At 38.5% G+C, this 26,489-nt stretch overlaps 1 protein-coding gene across 2 annotated transcripts in view; it reads left to right on the forward strand.

Annotated features, from left to right (window-relative positions):
* LOC116333576 (protocadherin-15-like) overlaps window positions 1-26,489 on the forward strand; it is a 211,234-nt gene that overhangs the window by 115,975 nt on the left and 68,770 nt on the right. For both annotated transcript variants that reach the window (XM_039622170.1, XM_039622169.1), the window contains exons 12-17: window positions 1,719-1,853; window positions 10,117-10,266; window positions 12,186-12,379; window positions 16,029-16,161; window positions 16,375-16,454; window positions 21,368-21,461. In XM_039622170.1, coding sequence (XP_039478104.1) covers window positions 1,719-1,853; window positions 10,117-10,266; window positions 12,186-12,379; window positions 16,029-16,161; window positions 16,375-16,454; window positions 21,368-21,461 — 786 coding nt within the window. The remainder of the gene's footprint in view (window positions 1-1,718; window positions 1,854-10,116; window positions 10,267-12,185; window positions 12,380-16,028; window positions 16,162-16,374; window positions 16,455-21,367; window positions 21,462-26,489) is intronic.

The raw sequence follows: 26,489 nt of genomic DNA on the forward strand, positions 1-26,489 counted from the left end.
AAAGGGCTGATTTTAAATGCTGTGGCACGCACAAACTCACACACGCACTCAAACCCACACAATGTTATAAAGGGATGTCCTGATCCAGTTTTGTGCTCTAATCTTTGATGCAAATCATTTTAAAGATTGACTAGCTTTTGATGCTGAGTTTAATCCAATATTCATGTTTTCCTGCATAATGCAGCTGCAGTGTGTACACTTAATAAGTTAAAGTGGGCCTGTGCTGGGCCTCTGCTATCAGTAAAGGAAATTGAATTCAGAGATTTGGCTTAATAGTTCTGCTTTAAACCTGCAACGTGGCTTCAGCTGGTTTCTTTCTAATGTGATATGATGGCCAAAGATTTAAAAAATACATGTATATATCTTTGGAAAGAGACATTTCCTTGCTTGATTTCCACTTCAAACAAAAGGTTAAATGCATTCCTTTTAGTTGTATGTATTTTGCCTACTCGCTTTACCTGATCTGGCACAATGTCTGATCTGGCGAATCTCATTCATTTAAACTTCATTCCATGTAGCCGATACAGATCAGTACTGCTGTTTCCCTTTTAGCAAAACTGATTTGGGACATACCTACTGTTAATGCATGCATCACACTGTGAAAAGTAAGAATACATTCAGAGCACTCATCACTGCTGGAGACATTCTCAGCGTATAATTACCAACTTCATAACCCTGCTTTGGATTTGAAAAAAACTCCAACTATTTTCAGCAGAATTCCTCTTCTTTTTACTGCAGAATTGCACAAATGATCAATTAAATGGTAATGGGGTTTCCTGTAATGATGGGTGTGTTGTACATCAATCAAGCTGATGTGCTGACTTTTGTACAGGAATTTGAGTGTGTGTTTGGAGTGTTTTGCTTTGATTGGAGTGTCTTCTTTAACGTGCAGATTGCTGTTTCTGCATTTCTTAAATCAAAACTTTACAAATTGATTCTTCTGTGTGGGGTGCTAACCATTTCTTTGACAGCTTACAAAGTGTGCGTGCGTGTGTGTATCCACCTCAGTGGAGAACACTAACTCACTCACTGCACTGTTAGACTCGCACTGTGACACGCAGCTAAAACAAATGATTACTACCTTTAGTTCATCTTTCAATATATAGCAAGTCTTTGCAGAAGATTAACACATCAAAGTGGAAACAGAGATAACAAAATCAATAAGCCACCCAGTCCCGATGTTTACCAAACTCTCTTAAGAGGACTCATTGATGGATGTGAATCGAAGACGACTTGCAGCAGTGGACCACAGTTTTATTTGTTAACACAGCAGTGATGACACATCGTTATCAAAATGGCTCTTTTTCAAAATGTTTCTCAAACTTTTTGTTTTCATCTGGAAACCCTAAACCAAAAGCTCAAAACCCCATATCTTGCCTGCTTAGTCTTTTCCCCCTAAAGGAACAGGTGTAGTAATTAGTAAAGACTCCTTCCTATTGCTTTCTTGATACAGTCACATTCATAAAGATGTGGGTTTTTTGAGTGTTTCATTCATGTTAAAAAGACATTGGTTTATGGCTCATTGCCTTCTTCTCTATTTTCTCTAGAAAGATGGGCGACCTGCCAACAGATTACTTTTTCCAACTCTTTGGCAGATCAAAATGTACCATTTGATAGGTTTCTCAGCCCCACAGCTGCGGCCTTGGAAAAAAACATGATGAAACAGTCATGTCACCATGGTAACATGTTTCTTTTTTTGTATATCTTTCTTTCGGAAGACAAAAGACCCCATGGTGACGATTACCCTGGATGACTACACCATGATCTTCAGCCTGACCCCAACTGGGATAATCCGCTACCTGAGGCTCCTCAAACCTGTGGACCGGGAGAAGCAGATGGCCTATACTTTCACGGTAGGCCCACAACTCAGTGTAGCTATCTGCACAACTGCACTCGAGCACTGTGACCCACATCTTCCATTTTGTGTATTTAAGTAGAAGTTCAAGATTAGCCATGTACCAAGAGGCACTTGGAGATACAAAGCTGACCTGACACTTCCAGAGCAATATGACCTTTATTAGTGGACCAATAGCAGTGAAGTGAGGCAGTTTGTCCACTTATACATTTCCATCCAACAGTGAACCACAGGCACATCAGTTTTGTTTGCCCAGTAGGATTTGTGGTGCATGTTTATTTTAACGTTATGTAACAATACATAGATTTTAATACTATTCACAGAAACTGTAATGTGAGAAACATTGGAGTGGTGGCAAATCCCAGATAAATCAGAAACAAAATCAAGTAGCTTATTGATCAGGTTAACATCATCCATGAAGCAAGAAAACATCCTGCAAATACAGAAAACTCAAATAGAGAGTTGTACTCTGAAACTTGAAAATAGCCATGAAATGTTAAACTGGTGATCCATTCGTATTTTATCTTTAATCTTTTGTGCTTAGTGTTATTCACTATACATGTAGAATTATCCTGTTACTAAGTAATGATCTGCCCATTAATAATTAGTATTTCACCAAAAGTTAAATTGTACTAGTACTGTAATAGTTCTCTTCTTGCGATCTCTTTATTCCCTTTGTTCTTCTTTATTTGCTGTAGATTTCTCTATTACTCTTGAATGTAGTCAGGTATATGGTATATGAATATGCTCCTTAAGTTACTTGTGTTTGAATTATTTTCTTGTCTTTCTCGGCTTTCTTGGATTGCACACCACTTCCAAAAACTGTAAAAACAAGACAAAATGCTTCTGGCTCTCAGATCATAATCAAAATATTGTTTGCACTGTCCATGTTGGCTTTCTTTTTTCTTCTTTTCTTCTTTTTGACTTTGACTCACAAAACAAGTCATTCAAATTTATTGGAACCCTGTAATTTGTATATCATATGACATGGTTCAGTCTCACTGAGCTCCACAGCTACTTTCATGTTTTATCTGATGTTTTCATTGCTATTAATTTCACATTAGCAGTCTGGTTCACCAATTTTAACTGTTTCGGCTTAGAGAGGTAGCAACGTGTTCATCCAGGGGTATTAGCAAACCAGCAGTGATAGTACAGCAAGCTCGCTGGAAATGTTTCCCCGGGGACCGCAGAAGTTTGAACTGGGATGATTTGATGTGCTGCTGATTTTGGTGTAGTGCTGGATTTGGTTGAGTTGGTGAAAGTGCTTTGGACATCAGCACCAGCGGTATATGAAGGCATGTTTTATTTATTATGTGTGTGCGTTGTTGACCCTTTTGTGCTATGTGTGCTCAGCTTTATTTATCCACTTTGGTTTCTCTCTGGTTTGGAGTATGAGAAGCTTAAAAGCTGGTAAGTGCTAAGAATGCTTTTGAGCTCAAGATCCAAGATCACACTTAACAGAGAAGCTGAGAAGCTGTCAGTTGTGGGTTGATTTTGTTGCATTTTTTAGATAGCAATGCTTGGCACAGCTTTGTAGAAAGGTCTTTATTCAGTATCACATGTAAAAGAGAGAAATTCCCTTCTCGGATCATTAGAAGCAATTGTTCCGCTATCTTTTGGTAACGTCCTCTTCATGTCTTTTCACTTGAACAGACAAGTTGCACATTAAATGCTATATAGGTTTTGAGTAAATTCTATAGATACATTTTTAGTGAGTTACATTTATTCATTTTCTGCTTGTGTTTTTTAAAAAAAAATTTTTTTATTACATCATAATGTATGTCACTGATTATCGGGGTGCTATGTTGTACTGTTTTTACAATATTCAGTACCATGCAAATGTCTTGAACCATCAATCTTTTCATTATGTTTTGCTTCTAAGGAGCCAGACTTTCTTGTGCTTTTTATCCCTCAGCCATCAAAGGCTGATGGGGTACTGTTGTCACACGCAGGCCGACACCCAAGTTTGTTAATGCGGTAACTCAAATCTCAGTGATCTCTGACCTCAAGGACAGGGGCCAAGTTTTCTGAAAATCTTATGATGGGATAACTCAAGAAATCACCTGGAACTTTTAAACTCATACCATAGGTGCTGCTGCTAAAATCTCAGACAAGTTTGAGTCCTGCTGATCTCCACCTCAAGGTCAGAGGTCAGGTTTTCTGAAAATCACCTAGGATTTTCACATTCATACCATAGGTTCATCTACTGCACAGGCAGGGGCTGGTATTTTTTAAGTGGTCTTGAGCTTTCTTTCTTTGAAAGTTTTTATTTAAACATTGGCTGATTTTTGGCCTTTTTCAGTCCTGTCCTTATACCTGACCATTTTTTGACAATAAATCACTCAGTAATTAAAATAAACAACAACAATAAAATACTTGAAGAGATAATTTTAAAAAATGTCTACATATAACGGAGAACTTAATAAAAATGTATTTTAAATTGCATGTTTAAGCACTTTGTTACTAGCAGCATCTCACAAAAACACTTCAAGTTCCCATTTCTTCTCTTGAATCTATGAAATATAGTAAAGATGACACCATTTGACAGACATAAACTTTTATTTTTACATGAACAAGTTCCTGAAGGACCATTAGTCAGAAACTCAGCATGGTGTGCAGTGTGCCCTTAAAAATTTAAGAACACTGGACAAGTGGAGGATAAGAGAAGTGGCAGGCATAAAAACTATCCACAGCAGATGAGTAGTATCTGAAAGTCATGTCTTTAAAAAAAAAAGGAACAAATTCAGCAAAGACCTGACACATGACCTGAGTGATACTTCTGGCCCTTCAATTGGTCCGTCTACTGTTTGCCGAAGCCTCATCAGAAATGGTCTTAGTGGAAGGGTGGCTGTCAAGAAGGCATTCTTAAAGACAGAAAACAGAGGAAAAGCTGAGGTATGGCAAACTCCCCAAGAAATGGACTGAAAATCAGAGGCCACTAGTCTTATGGAGTGACAAATCCAAATTTTAAATTTTTTGTTCAGTTTGTTGTCAAAATGTATGGAGAATGTCAGCAGAGAGTGTCTGCAGCTATCTATAAAAGACAGGGAAGACTCTGTCACAGTTTTGAGCTGCATTTCAGACAGTGGCATTGGGGATTTTTTTTCAAAGTTCATGGAATTATGAATGCAGAAAAGTATTGTTGGATTTTCATCCATCATGCAATACCAAAAGCATCTGACTGGCAACAGCTTCATTTTTCAGCATGACAATGATCCCAAACACATTGCCAATGCAGTAAAAGCATACCTGGATAGAAAAACACACAGTGGAACATTGTCAGTCATGGTTTGGCCTCTCCGGAGCTTGGACCTCGACATTATTGAAACTGAAAATAAAACAAAAGGCAGCCAACACCAAAGAAGAACTTTAGGATATCCTTCAAGAAGTCTGGAGAACTAGACTACTTGACAAGACATTAAGGTTGTAAGAATTGTCCAAACTCTAAATAATATAATAATAAACTATATAAAATAAAATAAATACTGTAGCACAGTGATACAGTGATGCTACTGTAACCCTAATGGACACACCTTTTTTACTGCTTTGCTATATTAAAAAGGTAGGATGTGCCACTGGCTACTGGCAGCGTGTGTGCACCACAGTTTGTCCTTTTACTCGTTACACCTGCAGCACACATTAAGTCTAGGGCTGTGTGAGTCAGTAGAAGGCAAGCATGTTCACTACACCCACGGGGTAAGTCGACAGCCCAACCAGTCTTCGAGGCTCCAGCTACTTGAGCCATGACTTGCGATGTCGACTACCACATAGATGAGGTTCAGGGAAGCATTAGATGCTAGTGGCTTGGAAGAGCTAAATTTAGATGATATGATGTGATGCTGGATGGTACGAATAAAACTTTGTATCACGCTGGGTTTTGGGGGTTTTTTTGTTTTTGTTTTTGGTCTGTTTTCTTTTGTTTATATTTTTTTCTTGTTCACTTTATAAATTGTGGTATTATTACTAATAGTAATAATTTCCATAAGTGGGCCTTTTTAGATTTATAATGGCTTATATTTGTTTTTCTGTCAGGACTATATAAAATACAGGCTTTAATGTAAGATCAGTACCTAACAGGCTGCTTGTTATGCTTTTCGGTTTTCCTTAATGTCATCTTTTCCTGCTGCAGACTTACTGTATGGTTCACTGGTGTTAATGTTTCCACAGCAGAGCTCTGAAGTGCAACTTTGTAACAAACTCCATTTGGACTTATTTTTCTGAAGTTTGTGGCACAAATGATTCTGTGGTTAGAAAACACAGCTCATCTTTTGGCAGCAAAATATTCTGGACCATCTTTGGTCTCTTTTTTTTCATCCTCTATCTGTCTTTACTCGGGTAGCATTAGAGCTACTTGGCTAGCTAGCATTACCCAGCATGCATTTCAGTGGTGTAGTTAATTAAAGTTATCTGTGTTTCACAAATGAAGTTAATACAAGTCTCCTCTCAGTACACTATTCAGTGCATTGAATGTCCAAAGATATAATTCACTTAAGCCTCCTGAAAAGCTGTTTTTATCTGCTCACAGATATAGTAGAGTGGTACATGAAGTATTCATATCATGAAATTAAGACTATTATAAGTTTAAAGTGCATTGAGGCGACCTTTGTTGTGATTTGGCACTATATAAATGAAATTAACTATACAGATACACTGCTAACCACTACTGTGATGTTGTCACTATTGTGTCTGGGTGCCTTAAAAAATAGATTAAAAAAATTAAATATAAACGTGTAAATGTTACAAGTTTGTATTTAAAAGCTGATTGAGGTACAATGAATATATCCAAGGAACACAAACAGTGGGAAAATAAGAAGACTGAAATAGAGGAGGGGGATGAATGGAAGTGTCCACCTGTGTCTGTAAAACACTGATAGTAAGGTCCATGAAAGAAAATCACTAAAAGTCAACCTTTTTTTTTTTTACTTGAAGTAAGATTTAATTCACTCTTTAGAATGAAAGCGAGGTTTGTGCTTCAAGAAAAAGTCTTAACTTTTCTTTGTCTAGTCTTTGTTGATCCAAAGGTTTATCACATGGCAACATGTCTGAGCTGTTACATTAACATTGTGGCCTTTGAATGCATGAGGAGTTTTTATTGCCATCTGGACAGTATGCATGTTACACACATTTTAGTTTAGGTGACAGGGTGCTAAGAATGTTGTCTACTATTTATTGTTCTATGTGGTGTTGTAATTGTTAAAAGAGAAGCTTAATGAGTTCAGACATTCAGTATGCCAGGAATGTGTTTTAATTTCTAATAAGAGGTACCATGATGTCCCTTCTTCTGGCTGTCTGGGGTCATAAAATGCATCCAGTACCTTCTTGGTTTGGCGATCTGCCACAACAGAATCTGGGTTTAGACCGCCTAATAAATCTTGTTTCATTTTAGCTAACCCCTGTATAAGCTGTCATTTGGATAAGTCAGGCCTGTGATGTGGAAAAAACTGAATGAAATTTACACACCTTTTACACAACACACCTGCTACAGCAGGACAGCAGTACTTTACCCACCATGTACCTGACTAATCCATGATTGGATTAGAGGAACAGCTCTTCGCACATGCAGAAAGGTGCCAGATTTGTCAACACAACAGTGGCAGTGTATTATGCTTAAAAACTGAGTCAGAAGGACTCAGATGTAGTGCACTGATAGAACTCCATGCACAAAGATGCCCAAGATTCTACTGTGCAGATATTTGCACCACCCATCTGTCTGAGGAGTTGTTGGTGAGAATAAGGCAGATGTGAAGTATGAAGGACGGCTGTGGCCTCTAGGCCTGTGTGATTGCATCACACAACCAGTGAGACAAATGCTGTTTTGACAGCAACCTACCCTGGGATTGTCCTTTGTGGTGGACAAATCATTGTTGTGACTGCCTACTGTTAGTTGTGCAAAAGACATTATGAGCCAGAGCCCACATGAGACACTGCTTTTGCTCAATGCTTTGTTCTTACTGTAGGTTCAGAAGAAAGATTTTGCTATATTAACCTTGCTCCTGTCTTCCCTAATAGTACAACATAATGTTGTGCCTGATAACACAAACAAGGAACTCACTCTTATATAAAACTTAAAAGAACATTATTTTAATGATTTACTTTCTGACTCTTGCCATAAAGCTTAATCATTGACAGAGCTATACAGTAGATATTCATCTACATACCTTGAAATGTTGGTTATACCCAGTCCTCTGGATCAGACTAAGGCGTAGGATGAAAATGTAGTCATGGACTAGTAGGAGCACGACAGGAAAACTCTGTTTTCTATCCCTGTGGACTTTAGTGAAAGGTTCATAGTGGGATATTGGTATTCTTAATTTTTGGGGGGTTTGAAAAATTAGGCCAAAGCTCTGTGAAGCAAGTCAACAGGGATCATATGGCTGGTATCTCCTGGCACCACCTAAGAGACTGCAGGCAGGAACACAGTGTTCTTCCAGCATTACCGTGCCTCTCAGATCTTCCGCCTTCTTAGCAGTGGGCGAATAGCTATCAAAATTATGTGGACAAGGAGAGTGCCACCAATGCAGGTCTCTGAGCAGCAATGGGGATAGTGAAAGCCAAGAACACATGACTCCAGACCTCTCATTATCCAGTTCCAGTCCCTGCCCCCAACAGGGACCTGGGAAGAGAAACCAAGATGAAACAAATGGACCGTTGCCTACCACCAGGATCCTCCTCCTTAGTATCTGAACACTCAAAATTGAAGGCTTCTGCCTCTATAGTGTTTGAAATTGATAAAACTAAATATTTATTTAGTATTTGGTTTTAAGCTTTGTAGATATGTCTCAGGCTGATCTCACAACAGGCTGTACATTTTTCCCAGCTTGGAACAGTTAGTCTCAGCTTGTAGTTCATTGCCTAACTTTTTTTTTGATACGAGTTCATCAGAATCTATAAAACTTTCCACTTAACATATTGATGCACTTCTTTGACTAATGTGTATGTGTTTGTATTTCTCAGGGATTATTTGTCTAGCACATTTATTACTATAATTTAAATTAAACTATCTGTACTCTAGCTGTAGAGTATAGATAGTCAAGATTTTTTAAGAATATCCAAGTTTGTTTGTTTTTTTTTTTAGGAAAACATTTTTTGTGTACATGTTTGTAAAGTATTGTATGAATGTGTGTTTATCTAGTTTGTTTCCCTAGCATTAAGCTTTCTCTATTCATGTTTAGTCTTTGTGATAGAGTTGAATCTTTTTTAGGTTATTTCTTTTTGTTTGCTTACTTTGAAGGTTAGTTTTCCAGTGAGTTTTATTGGGAACCCATCTGTGTCTCATTCACAATCACTACCGAATATATAGTCATGTCTTTCTTGTTGTCATTTGCCCTATTTATACCTTAGTCTTCATGCATCTTTTTGGATTCTTATTTTTATATATTTACATTTGTTTTTGTTGTTTTTTTTCAATCAACCCATTAAGTTTTTTGTCTATTTTGCTGGCCTCTGCATTCGGAAATGTGTCCTCTCATTTGGAATCAGTTTTATCCACTTCTCATAGTAAACATATTAGTCAGGCATGACATGGTTTACATTAGTCAGTACTTACACATTTATATAAGTATTTATAAGTATGGATTGTCTCAGTAAATCCAAATCTGCTTTCGTTGTTGTCTCCCTAAAACTTCTTGGCATCTCAGTTATGGGTCTGGCTCAAGAACAGAAACACAGTTTGATAGGATGGAAAAGCACGGTTCTATATGTTATCATTTGTTTCTGTTCAACACCTTCACTGTGAGTGTTTAGCTGCTACTAAAAGCAATCTCCTGATATACAGTATAACCAGCAGGATTTGTCATTTCAATTTTGACGCTTAGTGCAAAGCGTCAAAACATGTATTTTTTGCTGCTGCCACAGTTGTTGGTTAGATCTACCCTCTCCTACACTGCACTTGTTGTTCTGCTCAGTCCATTTTCTTTCTACCTCGCCAAGTACTGGAGATCAGAGCTGCCAGGGACAAATAAACATGTGGTTTGTTCAGTTTGCAATCTGTCCTTTAGGCGAGCTTCAGACGAGCACTCCCTTTTCTTCTCTAAGCACTTTTCTAATGTCAAGGGAAAGAAAAATGAACGTATACAAAGGAAAACTGTAAGCGGTGGTGTTGAGGTCGTAAAAGCGTTATTTGACACTTAGGCTGTCACTATTTGATAAGCATAAGGTTGAATTAAATAATCAATTATCTATGATTTGTCTGAGGAAAATGGACTTTACTTGTGTACACTTTCTGAAGCTTTATTAGGTATTTCTCTTTCTTGTGTTTATAGATGGTGGCATCAGATGGCGTCCAGCAGAGCAGGCCAGTAACTGTCAGCATCCTGGTCATTGATGCCAATGACAATACCCCCACATTTGGAGAGGTCTCCTACAGTGTTGAAGTCTTCACCAACATGCAGCCGGGGGAGACGGTGCTACAGGTAATCAATCCAACAATCATTCTTTTGCTTCTTTCCTCTTGCGCCAGCACGCCACTCTACGTCTCCATCTTTTTCCTCATCGCACAGAATCTCTCTCACGCGCGTTCTTTCACGCTCAAAACAAATAACCACAACAATCCAGTGCATTGTGTTGGAATAGTGCCCTTCATCTCATCTGTAGTCCTGTCAGACAAGTCACAGACAATGCTTTTATCTATATCTTCAGTGCACAAGCTTGGTTAATTCGTAGTGGAAGGCACTCGTGATGACCGTGAATTAACCCCCCGCTTACGTATTTTGCTTACAAAACACAATTTTCTTCTTGTTTGTTTAGTCTATTTTGATTATCTTTATGGATTAGGAACATTGTTCATTTTTGATTTCATTAGTGCACTGGTTTTAAAGGTCATGATATACTTCCATCTTTTCTGTTATGCGTGTATGCTTAAGATAACCAAATCTAACATCTGTGCATGAAAACGATAAACGTTGAGCAGACTCGTGTAGGCATTACTGAAAGTGACATTTTTCATTCATTGTTTCATTCTGGGTAGGAACAAAAACAGCTTGGTTAGGGAGTGCTCAGACAATATTTAGTTAGCCTGTGGAAATTATTGTCATTCCAGTGAAGGTGACAACACCAGCTCATAATTTACATGCGCTTATTTAAAGGGACGCTGAAGGTCGCTTAACTTCAAAACCTAACTAGAGGTCATAATTACAGCTCGCTCAAACTTATGGCGTAGGAGAGGACTTCTTCAAAACATGAACCATAACCTCATTTTGCTACAACAGAGGAGTGAAGAGTTCTATCATTTTATTGTCTCATTTGATAGTCGCAGCATGATTCTTTCATCTTTCAGCTGATCTGTCCTCTCAGCACGGCCTCTCCTCAAAAGAGAAAAAAAAATGTCAGACATTGAAAAGGTCAAGTTTAATCGGTTTTAAGAAACAGCCGTTTCACCCTCCCTGAAATGAGGCCAGGGGTCACAGAGTGCCTGGTATGACCGCTTAACCGATTTTTACAAGCCATTTATGAGAGCTGAAGCCCCCTGAGGATTCTGCTGCTTATTTGATGCTACAGCTCTTACTCCAACGACAGGAGCATGGAAAAGGAGGTCATGGTAACTTGGATTAAAGTTTCAAGGCCCTAAAGATATGAAGCCAACTACACTATGAGGGCTCGTATTTACAAGCAGCGGGATGTCCTAAATAATTTTCCTTGAAGGAAATGGTGGTTCCTTAATTTGTTTGATATGAGAGCATGAAATAAATGATATATTTACGTATCATTTTTTCCGTCACACTTGCCAAAAGAACTATGTCTGTCAGCTGTCTGTCAACAGCTTTCCATATTTTATATGAAAGGTTGAAAGTAGTGAAAGTAGTGTACAACTTTGCTTATCATTAAGTTAAACAAACCAAAATTGCTTAGATTTGATTTCACTTAAATGCAGACCCTGTAAATTTATCTATGCATTTGTCATTTCACATACTTTAAGACATACAAATCATTTTGTGAAATCATCACTGTTTTTTGATATGACTGTACTGTAAACAATAGACAATTTCTCTTTTATTGTTGTAATTTTAACATTTAACAACTGAAACGGGTGTTTTTTGTGAGACATTTAGTCTCAGTGGGACTACTTGTATAGCTAAAGGTTGAATAAAAATAAAAAATAAGCATAATGTAGATGATATTGTCCAGCAAATATATTTATATTTGGGAATACCTTTGCAGCTTACTTGCTAAACACATCCTAACCCCCACCCACCCACCCACTGAGAAATATTTTCTGCTTGACTGGTTTAGTAAACATATTTCTGGGAGGTGTAAAGCACAGGAAATAAAATGAAAATGCAAAAGCACTGTGTGTATAATGTGTAGCTTTTTTTATCTCCCTAATTTCTCTCAGCTGACAGCATCAGATGCAGATGAAGGGCTGAATGGTTTGGTGACCTATGAGATACTGGCTGGCGCCCAAGGAGATTTCATCATCAGTAATCGCACTGGACGCATCACCGTGGCACCTGGTGTCACTTTAACTGTCGGGCGATCTTACACACTCACTGTCAGGGCCTCTGACAATGCACCAGAGACCCAGAGAAGGTACTGTAATCTTACACATTTGTAAAACACTAATGTGATTTATTTGAACATTGAAGAGTTGTCAATTGATGGAAGCAGAGTTTTGTTATTGTGATTAATGTTCTGTACTTTTTTTTCTTTTTCTTTTTCTTTTTCTTTTTTTTTTTAAAAAGAAGGGAGATTTGTTTCTCTTTTTAGAATGAAAAGCAGTTTCATAGAGCCGAAGCCATCTGAATGAACAGATTTGCCAGTATTATCTAATTGAACATAAACTCATTGTAATTCACAACATGGCTTGAAATGACCCAGAAAGTTTTCTTTGGGCTGAAATATGGAAAAATAATTATTTGGACTAGCTACTTTGAGTGAATGTATCCTTTTTCCTCATTGTGAGTAAATGGAAAATGATTTTAGTTTTTCCTTTTCTTTTTTCTTTTCTTTTTTTTTTAAATGTGTGCTTGGAGCTGTCAAAAGGAAAGAATTTCAGTGTTTCAGTGCTCCACTCAATTTGTACAATGTTGTGAAAGAGGCTGGAATGTGTTTCTGTTTTGATTTCATTAAGTCAAAGAAAGGTTGTCATGGAGATATTTCACCAACTGGTTAACATGGTGACAAAATTACTCCTCGTAGGACTTCATGTTCAGTACAGTTAGGCTTGTACTTAGTAAAAGTAAGTAAAAGTTAAGTACCAGTTCAACAAGACATGTTGGAAAAAAATTTAAAAAAACAATTAAAATCAGTTACACTTTTATGTTTCTATGAAAACTAAGAAGGCGGTTGAATTTAAGCAATCATTAGAGCCTTGATCTTGAGACTGCACTTTTCATTATAAGATTGTCAACCACAAAGAAAAACCACAGTGCAACCAAAACTCCTTTTCTACATTTCTGTAGTAAAGACTCAATACAAGTGAGCTTTGATGTGTCATTACATTGTGTCTGAGGTCCTTTCAACTTTTCTAGATGTTGTTCTTTCACCCTCATCTTGGTTAGCACTTAACTTGAATATTTTTGGCCTATGTGCAGGTGACGCTGTCTACAGTTAATTCGTGTTTGGCATCTCTTCTCTTGCATTTTCTGTTTGAAATAGTAAAAAGTGCCAACTTTTAGGATATTTGCTGCTGGACTTGTAGGTTTCATATGGATATGGTTTTTACATTTCCTTTGTTCTAAAAGCTTTCCAAGCCTTCCACACCAAATTGCTAATTAGCTGGTTGCTAATTTTCAATCAAAGAGTAGATGTTTTATCAGTTTATTAGTGAACAGTCGGTTAAGCGCTGGTGTTCTGTTAAGGGAAGGCAAGAGTTTCTTTAGCTAATTTGTTAACTGATGATTGACTGTGTCTTGAGTTTGAATTGACTGTATTTCTTGTAATTAAAAGATGACATTCACCTATCTACAGTTAAGCCCATAATTATTCATACCCCTGCCAAATATTGACTTAAAGTTACTTTTGTTCAACAAGCAAGTTCTTTTTTGACCAGAAATGACACAGGTGTCTCCCCAAAGATAATAAGACGATGTACAAGAGGCATCATTGTGGAAAAAAATATTTCTCAGGTTTTATTTATATTTTAGCAAAAAGTATCATGTCCAGAATTATTCATACCCTTCTCAATAATCAATAGAAAAAAGCCTTTATTGGCTATTACAGCAATCAAACGCTTCCTATAATTGCAGACCAGCTTTTTGCATGTCTCCACAGGCATTTTTGCACATTCATCTTTAGCAATGAGCTCCAAATCTTTCAGGTTGGAGGGTCTTCTTGCCATCACCCTGATCTTTAGCTCCCTCCACAGATTCTCAATTGGATTCAAGTCAGGACTCTGGCTAGGCCACTGCAAAACGTTAATGTTGTTGTCTGCTAACCATTTCTTCACCACGTTTGCTGTATGTTTTGGGTTATTGTCGTGCTAAAATGTCCACTGGTTCCCAAGGCCAAGTTTTTCTGCAGACTGCCTGATGTTGTTGTTGAGAATCTTCATGTATTGCTCTTTTTCATGGTGCTGTTTACTGTGATTAGGTTCCATGGTCCATTGGCTAAAAAACACACCCCAAAGCATTAGGTTCCCACCACCATGTTTGACAGTGGGGATGGTGTTCTTTGGGTTGAAGGCTTCTCCATTTTATGCCAAATGATCACAATGATGCCAACATCATTGTGACCAAATAATTCAATTTTTGTTTTATCTGACCATAACACTGAAGACCAGAAACCTTCTTCTTTGTCCAGATGAGCATTTGCAAAGGCCAAATGAGCTTTTGCATGCCTTAGAAGTGCCTGGAGAAGTGGCGTTTTCCTTGGTCTGCATCCGTGGAACCCAACAGTGTCCGTTGGACTGTCTGGCTTGAGACATTGCCACCAGCAGAGCCCAGATTCACCAGAATGGCCTTGGTGGTGATCCTTGGATTCTTTTTCACCTCTCTCACTATTCTCCTGGCCAGCACAGGTTACAATTTTGGCTTCCGACAACGTCCTCTCTGAGATTTTCCACAGTGCGGAGCATCTTGTATTTTTAATAATACTTTGCACTGTGGCCACTGGAACTTGAAAACATTTGGATATGGCCTTGTAGCCCATTCCTCACTTGTGAGCAGCCACAATGCACAGCTGCAGGTCCTCACTGAGTTCCTTTGTCTTAGCCATGAATGTCCACAGACCACCTGCAGAGAGCTGCTGTTTTTCACCTGTTGAGTTGATCAAAACAGCTATTTCCAATTAATCAGGGTAATTAGGATGCTTTAGAACAGCTTTGACTATTTGGAATTGTATGGAACTTTGGATTTTCCCAGAGACTGTGACAGTTTGTGAAGGGTATGAATAATTCTGGACATGATACTTTTTGCTCAAATGTAAATAAAAGCTGAGAAATATTTTTTTTCCACAATGATGCGTCTTGTACATCATCTTATTATCTTTTGTGAGACGCCTGTGTCATTTCCAGTCAAAAAATAACTTGCTAGTTGAATAAAAGTAACTTTAAGTCAAAATTTGCCAGGGGTATGAATAATTTTGGGCTTAACTGTATATATAGTCTGACATCTGATGTCAGAGACAAAACCAATCCAGAGATATGACTGTAAACCTGAGACAAGATTGTGTATAGGATCAAATGTAGGAAGGATACATGAAAAATTGAAATTGCCCAGGGCCACGGTATGCTCTGTCAATATCAAATGGAAAAAAGTTTGGAACCACCAACAGTTTTCCTAGATATGCCCATACAGGTCAAGGAATAATTGGGTCTCAATTTCATCCCCTAAGGCCAGCAAGTCAACAACCCAGTATAGGCAGCCAGAGTCTGGATCTAAATCCAATATAGCAAAAAAAAAGAAAAAAGATCCAACCTAGTTGAGTTTGAGCAGTTTTGCCAAGAATAATGTGAGAAATTCCTAGCAAGCTTGGAAAAAAAATATTTCAACCAAGTATGAAATTAAATTGTGTTTATTTTATTACATTAATAAAAAAGAATGTTTTGCTGTTATTGATGAGTACTGAGCATACTAAAAAAAAAGTTGAATCCATTTTAAGAATTCAATCAAAATAAAATATTTAGAAAAAGTAAATACAGTATTTATTTAACCTATTTGACTGCCCTATGAGCAAGAGATCATTACAGCTCAACAGTTGGTCAAACTACTGCTGAATATGGTGTCTGTATTTCTGCCAGGAGCTCCATCACGACAGTCTACATCGAGGTTTTGCCACCCAACAATCAGAGTCCACCACGCTTTCCTCTCCTGACATACAGCCTAGAAGTCAGTGAAGCTATGAGGATAGGAGCTATTCTGCTCAATCTGCAGGTGAGTCACAAATTCACATAAGGCATTCGGTGTGACTTTTGCAGTGCCAGTATATGTTGTACTTTAGACAACAGATTTTTTTTTTACTGACATTTCACATCCTGCACTATGCTTGTTCTCACTCCAGTGCAGCATCCTTTTAGCTCAGCTGTCCTGTTTTGCACCCTTCAGCATATGGCCTTCAGACTCCTGTTGTCTTTTTTCTTCCTCTAGGCCATAGACAGAGAGAACGATCCGATCAGATACCGCATTGTGAGCGGGGATTCCCAGAAGGTCTTTAACCTCACTGAAACGTAAGTCTAGATGGGATTGTGTCTGACTTTTTGATTTTTAGCAATAAGGCTGATATTAGAGGATATATTTACTCAGTGATCTGCAAGCAAAATGGCAACTTAATGGAAGGCTTTGATTGCTTTGTAAGTGCAAAGGCTATACATACTGTAAATAGTATGACAACCGTTGAAGACTGCTTTCACAATAACAATGGACACAGCAAATGACTTGGATGGGAAGATAAAGTGAAGTGACAGATGTGCACTTGTGATGGAGGAAAATAGAAGCTCACTTGGTATTCATTAGTTTTAATTATACTTCAAATGTTCTCATAGAGAGAGAACTTTTTTCAAAGAGTTTGTTGGAGTTTTGTTATTTTAAGATGCGAAGGCTATTCCATACAGAAGAAAACTGCAAACAAATTAAGTGTTAATAGAACAGCCTGAAGCACTAACCTTCACATGTTGGCACAGTTTGGCTCATATTTGTACCATTTAATCAAGCTACCAGTTGAGGCTCTGTGTGGTGACTTTCTCAACCAGAGTCTCTGCTATATACTTTAGACCTTGGTTGGTTTTGCATTTGCACTGAGGAACATTGTTGAATGCAATCTTTAGTTTAGAAGATTTTGAATTGGAAAACACTGCTATTCATTAGATCTCTGACTAGCTTCACAGTGTTGCCAGCCTATTTCTTCCATAATTTGCAGAGCAAGGTCGGCTAAAATAATTAGAAAAGGTTTTTAGCTCATCTGACTGAAGGAGCAGCGAGCTGGTGTGGTGGCAATGGCTCAGCCATCAGGCCGCAGTCCACAAGAATCAGTTTTCTAATAAATTATCATAAAACAGCAAACATATTTTGGAGAGATCTCAACATTAGCATACAAAAAACTCACTCACCTACTTCTACGGAGCAAGCAAAAAGCATAAAATATTGTGGGCGCTGAGTGCTTTTCTCATCTATAAATGAGCAAGAAATATGGAGTGACGAGACATGGGGAGACTGAAAATGCAGGGCCTTGCCAGACATGTGTCTCACTAATTGATTAAAGCTTATTTTGTCTGCGTTTTCAACCTCCCAGCTAGGTAAGGACAAGCTGTGTTGCAGTACTGTATTGCCACCTTTTCTTCACTCTTAATTTGCTCCACGGTGTTAAAATTGTATGTTTTTATAGAGAGTCGTTTGCTGTGTGGTTTAGTCACGGTAAGCAAAAACATGGTGACACAATCAAAATAGCAGGGAATCGCTATTTTTGCCACTGGCACTGTAATCTCCTAAACCAGATATGACAGAAATCATGCTAAAATAAATAGACACATCTCCATGTAGCTCATTCTTTGTGTCAAAAATGTTACAGTCACATCACAGGCTTTCACCAGGCTATCAGTATAATAAATGCAAGCAAGTGCTGATATAGCACATGATGAATCAAAAAAATGATTAGTACAACTGACGAGTGTGCAATTTACAGTACAGAGCGTATTGCACACTCTCATTTTTCAACCCTCAGAACTCAGATTTGATTCAGTGAAGAGATTTTTGCATTGCTGCATGTTCAGATAACAGGCTACATACGAGGCTGGCTCACTCCAGCTTGTATGAATAATGAGCCCTCCAGTAAGAACTTTCTTATAAATGGGGCAGAGACCCCTAAAGGAGGTGGAAATGCTTCATATTCACTTACTGTTATGTCTATATTTTCCACTAAAAAGAACAAACGAGTTGATTTCAAATGTAAAATTTCTGACTCAGTGCATATTGTTTTGATCATAAATCCTTTAAGCATCAGTGTTTGAGATCCTCTTACATTTGGGCCAGTATATCGCTGTCAAATAAAATGCATAAAAACTCAAATATCAGTATTTAATCAGCTACAACAATATTCGTTATATAAATTTTAATGTGGGTTTTCAGTCTGCAGATCTTGATGCTACTTTGAGTACTCTGACCCTGCCTACTTTTGTTTGATTACAGCATCGTCTTTGAAGTCAGTTCTGTTTTTGTAGTTTCTCAGAGTCATAAAAACCTAACCTGGAGGCCATGCCAGCTTTGATACTTGCAGTGTGTTCTAGTTGGCAGCTCAGTGTGTTGCTTCAAAGTGAGATTGAAACCAAAATTAAAAGGGGTTCAAGTGAAATTACTTTTTTTTTTCTTTTTTTTTTACTGTCCAGTGAAATCAGACTCAGTTGTAAATACAACATTGTGCAAGCTTTGAGCTACCTCTCATTCATCATAGTTTGTCGGAAAAATTGGGAATGGTAGCAGTCATTTATTAAAAAAACATACAGTTTTATCAAACCCTAACTAGCTTGTTCAGTTAATATTGGCATGACCGATCTTTACTCCTCAACAAAGCCTGAACTGTCCTCAGCTCAACTTAGGCAAAAATTCAATCAAAATGATCCTGCGCTGCTTCAATAACATTGAGGTCCGGGCTCTGGGGTGTTCCAGGGTTTGCGTTAGGTACAAGGTATTTTCTGTGTTTATCATTCTATCGATTTTAGCAAGATCCCTAACATCACTACCTGAAATGTAGCCCTAAACCATAACGGAGCCTCCGCCATGTTTTACAAATAGCTGCAAGCACTCACTGTTGTACAGCTTTCCTGACAACCTCTGTACATATAAACCAAAAAATTCAAATTTGGATTCATCGCTTAATAAGACCCTTTGCTACTGAAGTCCAGTACTTGTTAAATTTGGCATTCCTCAGTCTTTTCTCCTGTCACCCTTGCTTAATAATAGCTTCCTGACAGCCACTTTTCCAATTAGCTCGCTTCAACTGATGTACAAAATCCACCTCTCAGGTCTGTGTCATGCCTGCGTCAGAGACATGACTTTCAGTTTACTGTACATAGTCTTGCAGGTCTGCCACTTCTTTTGTCCTCTTTCGTCCAGTTTCCTCAAACTGTTTAAGGACACCATGCTGAGATATGAGTTGTGGTGTAAAAATACTTTTTTATGCCTGTCAAACTGTGTTGTCGTTGATATTTTTATAGATTCAACTAAAGACATGAGAACCGTTATTGTGTTTTTTGTGACAGTGTGCTTCTAACAAGGTGCCTAAAGATACAATTTAAAATTTGTTCTTTGCTCAGCTGTCTGTGTAGACACAACACAGCTCCATCTTCCTTCGACTTGATGCCTTTTTTAACGCTTGAATGATTCAAAGGTCAGTGTTAGGTGAAAACATTTCTCTGAAAATGGTCAGGTACAAGAACTGGACTGAAAATAGGTTGAAAGAGAACTAAGCCCACTTGAGTCTGGCTTCTTGAAGCAAAATGTAAAGAAACTGTACTCTGTACTCACTGTACTCTACTGTGTACAGTGACCTTGAGTGTTTTGAAAGGTGCTTTCAAATAAAATGTATTATTATTAAATGAGGGGTGGCTCAAGACTTTTGCACAGCACTGTGCAAACAACAAACATAACAATGCAGCAGCTGTAGCTTAACTTTCTCCTTGTGGCAAGAATGAACTTCATCTTGGCTTAGATGATAATCTCTTCTATGCCTTTCTGCTCCTTGCCTAGCCAGATAGACACTATACATCAAGTACAGTTTACCATAAAGAGTCATGATAAGAGCAGAATGAAAGATGTTAGTGTTATTATTTAGATAGCTGCTAAAGTGCAGCGCTAACACTCTAGATGATGCTGTTAACACTGTCCCATAGATCTGACAGCATCGTTTCATTTGTGTTGGCTGGGGAGAGGAGGCAGGGCTCTATCGCACATGATCAGTGAACCCCTCAGACCCAGCCGCTCAAGTGTAGTTGAATACTTTAGCTGCTGTGAGGGGAAAAAACTCCCCAGGCTAGCAGAATTAATCATTTTAATCTTTGTCTTAATAACCATCAAGATCATCATCATGATCACTATAATTATGACAGTTATCAATGTATATCATCACTGTCACACATCATGGTTTCTTGTGCTTTCATTCAGAATAGAATGTTATTATCTCCTCTCCAGCTTATGTATAAATAAACATGAGCACAGCAGCCAGCGAAGGAAGCTGTTCTGCATTTTTATGGTGGTTTTAGAAAACTGTGTTTGGCCTTTTGAACCACCGATCATCAGGTGTAGTGGATTCAAAGCAGTGTGTTCACTATAACCTTGGGGCAAGTACTTAGAAAAATAGACAGTGTTGATGGAGGTGTCAGTACTTTGCCTGTCAGATTGTAAAATGAGGGTCTATAGTTACACAGTTATGGGCTGCAGAGGCAGTAGAAAAGTAGCGGCCAGGTTCTGCTTGGACTGCTTGGCCACAGGAGCTTTAAATTAGAAATGTGAAGGAGCATGGGGACAGCAGGGAATTGCAACGGGCATTAATCTAGCAGTGCGTTCAGATGCATTCCTCTTTCCTTCCTTTTTGCAGTTCTGGCAGAGCCTCTCCTCAGTGTGGCACTGAAATTGTTTTGTGCATGCTGTGTGTTTTTGTATGGCTGCACTTACTCACATGTCTTGTGTGCCTGTGTGCAAACAAAGATAATTCAGTGCTCTGCATGGGAATGCATCCACACTTTGTGTTTGGAATGCCAGAGTGCCAAATTATACCATGTGAACGAGCAGGAGGGTCTCGGTGTCTGCTGCAGTCATTAGAAGGGAAACATGAATCTTTGCCTGTCCGTGTGCTTTGGGAGCAAGAGACTGGCTACAGAGAGAAAGACAGAGTGGGAGCATTTAAGCTCACACCTGCTCTTCATCCCAGACTCATTCTTTTTGATCATTGCCCACATTTTCTTTTTCCTAATTTTTCAGAAATGAATGCAAATAATGAAATGTAGACATACATCATGTTGTTAAGTGATATATCCAACATATTTCCCTAAATTAATGATCTGACACAAAAAGAAAGTAAAGGAATAATTAAAATCAAAGTGTCCTCCTTTATAAGAGTAATACAAGTCTTTTCTCTGACCCCTCTCCACAGGATTGGCCTTCTACTTCTGGACAAGCCTCTGGACAGAGAGACAACTGACCAGTACCGTCTGATTGTCACAGCCTCAGATGGCCACCCTGGAGGGGTAAGGGGCAACCTTTTCCATCTAAACTGATGGCCTGATTCCTCACCGTCGATGATCTTCAGACCTTTTGAAAACATTAATCACAAGCAAAATATTCTCAAACAAGCTTATTAATTTGTGCATTTGGCTTCATGACTCCAAATGCTACTTATTCTGGTAAAATCTACTTGTGTTTTTGAGCTCTGAGAGTATCATGCTGTGATTTTTGTGACGGACTGTCATTTTAGCCCGTGCAGTGAAGTTAGAAATGTTTGAATTTGGCTCCTCGACTTGAGCTTTTCACTTATTTTTTACAGTGAGTTTCATTAATAACTTCTCTGGTAGCAGTTGTCTGTGTGGTTATTTTTCCCACTTGTGTTCATCTGAGATCGATTCCAGGTCTGTCTATTACTCATTCCCCTTCATTCAAATTAGAGTGAGTGTCACTGGCCAAAAAAACACTCTCACTAATATTTTGTTGGTCAGCCTTTAGCTTGACTTACAGCACAAATTTCCAGTGGCATTGTTTGTGTACGCATATGCTGTGTCACAACATATAGTTCTGTCCAGAACTTTGTTGTGACAATTTGTTTGTATTGATGCTGGGAGAGTTGCTGAGTAAAGTCTTCTCTAGCATATAACAAAGATTCTCAGTGGGATTAAGTTCTGGACTCTGTGATAGCCAATCCATGTGCGAAGATAGCCACTCATTTACAGTTTGAGCCTGATGATTCCTGACATCATCAAGAAAAAATCCATTGATGGAAAAACCTGCTCATGGTGGGATGTTCATGTAGTCAGCTGACCTCATTTTCTGGGCACGTAATGTTGTTAAACCTAAACCTGACCAACTGAAGCAACCCCAGATCAGAACACCGTCCCACAGGCTTGTATAGTAGGCACTAAGCATGATGGGTGCAATACTTTATCCACCTGTCATCCTATCCTGATGCACCCATCACTCTAAAACAGGATAAATCTAGACTCATCAGACCACCTGACTTTTTCCATTGCTACAGAGTCCAATCTTTATGCTCCCTAGAAAATTGAGTTCTTTTTTTCCCCTGATTACCCTTTTTGATAAGTGCTTCTCTTAAGGCTACACAGCTGTTCAGTCTGAATCTGTTGAGTTCTCATCATATTGTGTGTGGAAATGCTGTTATATATATCTGTGAGTTCTACTTTTTTCCCCAAACACATTTCTTCCTTGAATGATGATGGTTCATTATAATCCTTTTAGCAATATCAGCAATGTTCAGTTATTTCCTTTCCTTGATGCAGACCGACAGTTTGACCCTCATGAAATAGAGTAACATCTTTTCCGTGATCAGAGAACACAGATCAGTTGTTTAAAAAATGAGAAGCTATTCAGTGCATAACTGGGGTTACAGTAAATAACCTGTTGCCAGCCACTGTAGTAATTAATCACTCTTAGTCGCTGGAGTAATTATCCAGTGGCTTTTACCTTTTTGCTTGGTTAAATGGAAGCAAATAAGTAAGACTTTGTTGGCCAGGCAGTACATGTTTGGCCAAAAAGTGTTTTAAAAAACCTGAAATAATTCACCTGGAAAAAAATGATAGTTTTTAACTGACAAATGCCAAATACCAAATGCTAAGACAGAACTACCTGAACCAGCATATCGTTATTGCCTGTTACTAATATGCAGCTTACGCAATGCCATTTCAAGCATAGCTCTTTGTAGTGCAAATGGATCAAATCAATTTTACCTACAGCTACTTTTACCTTTTAGATGGCTCTGCATGTATTTTACAGTTACTGTATTTGTGTTAAATACGTGGGTTGTGTGGTAATAAAAACATCATGACTTATGTAATACTGAGTCTGTTAATATAGAATGACAGAAAAGCACACAAAAAAATTCTTGGACAGATGGATATTTTAGATGAGTACTGCCATACAACTGTGAAACTGACATAGCCAAACTTTGAGCTCCTAAAATGCATCCAAAAGCTTGAAATTGCTACATGTTCCGTTATGCAAAGTTTTAATTATAACCACCCCCATATAGTAAACCTCCTAATTTCCACATGTCCAAACCATAGCTCGGATAACATCAGTGATCTCACCATTGTATAGTTTTCTCAGCACTGAGTGCATCTTTAAAAAGTGTCTTCCATTTAGAGGTATCACAAGTAGTTGAGTCTTTATATTCACAGAGCTGTTTTTTGTAATTTTGGCTGGAAAAACTTCAGGCATTATGACAAAAATTGAATGCTGCCTTCTGTGTCTTCCACGAAGAGCAGATAATCACATAAACTGTCTTAATTTAATTACACTTCAGCCCACTTGGCACTTTTTTTTCTTCTTTGCAGCTGTAGAGGTGAAATGTGGTTTCCTTTTTAAGATGCTGTGTCTGATAGTCAGTGAACATTAGCTGATGAGCTGTCAATAGGGTGATGTTGATTTCCACCCCCTCTCACCTGCACACTTATGAACACTGAGATCTACAGCTCATTTTTATCTGCTGGGAAATATAATTCGTTGGTGTTGTGGAGTTATACATGACGAAGAATTTTTAGTGTGTTCCAGTAATTGTGAGAGCAGTGCAAAGAGAACATAGTGCAGCAGTTAGAGAGGGAGGGGCAGATGGACAGTGGTGGGGTCAGAGAGGAAAGAGCAAATAAATAAAGAGCATGTAAGATGAGGTTTCACCTCTCATAATGAGGTAACCACAAGCTGATGCTCTTTGTCCTACCTACTGATGGACAGTTTGTAAAAGCCAACACCCTTACCTATAAATTGTGGGTGTTTATGTGTGTGAGGGAAAACACAGTAAATTATTGGCTGACTCGTGTGGTCTAAATGTCACAACTTGTAAGAAATGTTGTCACAACAGGAAGAAAGTTGAATGAGGAAGACGGGGTAAAGGTTTGTAGGAGAATAGAGGTGAGGAAGTCATTCAGTGGAAGAGAGTGCTGCCTAGACAGCTGGATACAGGAAAGGATCAAAATAAGCACAGGAGGAGGGGGACAGAAAAGAGATGGAGAGCGATAGAGAAAAGGATGGGGACACCAGGGATTTGGATGTGTAATTAGTCCAGAACTTTGGTATCCATGGAAACCTGCCACAAGGAGCTAAGCAAGCCAACTTCCCCCCGGTGCTACTTCCCTTTGAGTGCAGTCAAATCTGGACACACACATGCACGCACGCATTTTCCTTCACGGTATTAACTCTTTCTTGTACTCGTGGATGAAAAAAATTGTGCCCATCTTTGTGGTAAATTTAAAAGTTGTGATCTCCACTGGACAGGCTTAGATCAAACACTGCCAGACAGACTTGTGTCCCAAAAAATGGTATGCTGGGAAGTAAAAAAAAACTGTTTGTGACTGCATAGGAAAGAGTACATGACTCCTAACAAGCTTATCATATCAGTCCCTGCAACATGGCTTTTGGCTTGGATGGTCATTTAGAAAAACAAAAAAAGGAACATCACCCACCTCTGGATCTTTTAGACTGTGAGGACATAACACAAGGCATCACAGGGCTCCATCTATAATAGCTGCTCATTAATCATACTCGTGTCCATAGTGGTAGGGGTTTTTGGCTTTGATAAGGACACCCACGCCAGGATGAAGACACTAATTGGCTTCAGGTCTTCCGCGAAATGAAAACTACATACAGCCTATCACAACACTGACTCCACTGCCTCCTTTAACTTCCTACTTACAGTAGTGATATAGCAACAGAGGCAGGTTTTCGTGATAAGTTGCAGTGTGAAATTCCATGAAAAGGCCGATTATGTATGTCTCAGAAGGTAGTACAAAGAAACAACAATGGTGGAGGTTTTCCCAAAGGACGGTGAGATGAAGGTGACATTAAGTAGGTCATTTTCTTTGTGAAATGTGCCGCTGAATGTCTCATCTGCCGGGGCAGCTCCAAACAGCTGTCTCCCAGGAAGTTTTTCTCTTTTTTTTTTTCTTGCAAGGCCCAACTCCTCCCACAGCCTTCCTATCCTTCTTCCCCCCAAAGGAGACCATTTACACCATTATTTGCATACATGCTCCTCCCAGGGCACTGAGAGTTTATAGATTGTGCATATCCAGCCAATTTTCTATGTTGATTTATAGAAGTGCTAAAGGTGTGTGTGCTGTGTCATTGTTTGAAGGTTAACAGCAGCACAGTGGCCCACACTGGCCTTGTAAATGAGTGAGGAAGAAAGATGTGATGGATCTAGTTTCATGCTTTTAGCCTCCAACCTTGTACAATTTTCTCTTAATAACTACTAACAGTGCATCTTTCCCAAGAAGGAATGAAGAAGTTCTCTATGGATTGTATACAGACAAGTTGCTTATGTGCATTTGCACACAATAGTGTACTGAGTTTAATTATGGTCCCTCATCACTTACAGTATGGAAAGCTGGCATGTATGACTGCCTTTACGTTATTGAATATTACTGAGAATCCCGTTATCAGTATGCACATACAGTATGCACCCAAAGTGTTTAAAGGCATTTATAAATAGAATTTTTTTTAAATTCCAACACATTTACTTGGTGCATGTGAGTTTCTTTGACACAGCTACAAAGCATTATAATAGTTGGACCAAAAGTTGACATTTTGAAACACTTTAGCATTTACAGTAGTTGTTCCAAATGATTGTGCTTTTTATGCAGAATCATTTTTATGGTTGGCTTTTAACATTTCCCCTACACTAGGAATCATTTTCTGAGTGTATTAGTGCTTTTGCTGGATTTGGTTGAAAGTGATTTTATTTTAGCTGCTTCTGAAGCATACAGTACTGTGCAAAAGTCTTGAACCACCTCTCATTTCTTGATATTTGGCTTCCAAGGACCAGGCTTTCTTGTAATTTTTTAAAAAGTGGTAAAATAATTTTCCAGGCTTTCTAAAGGTCATTCAAACTTTTTCTTACCTGGTCATTTTCAGAGGAATGTTTTTCTTTTTCTTTTTGTTTTTTTGGCAGCTTCCCACTGACCTATGACTCTTTCAAGCATAAAACTGAGAATTTGGCAAAGAATTTTAAATGGTGTCTTTAGGCTCTTTGTTCCCATTGTTTTTAATTGAATCTG

The sequence above is a fragment of the Oreochromis aureus genome, linkage group 13, assembly GCF_013358895.1.
Source record: "Oreochromis aureus strain Israel breed Guangdong linkage group 13, ZZ_aureus, whole genome shotgun sequence".
Taxonomy (NCBI): domain Eukaryota; kingdom Metazoa; phylum Chordata; class Actinopteri; order Cichliformes; family Cichlidae; genus Oreochromis; species Oreochromis aureus.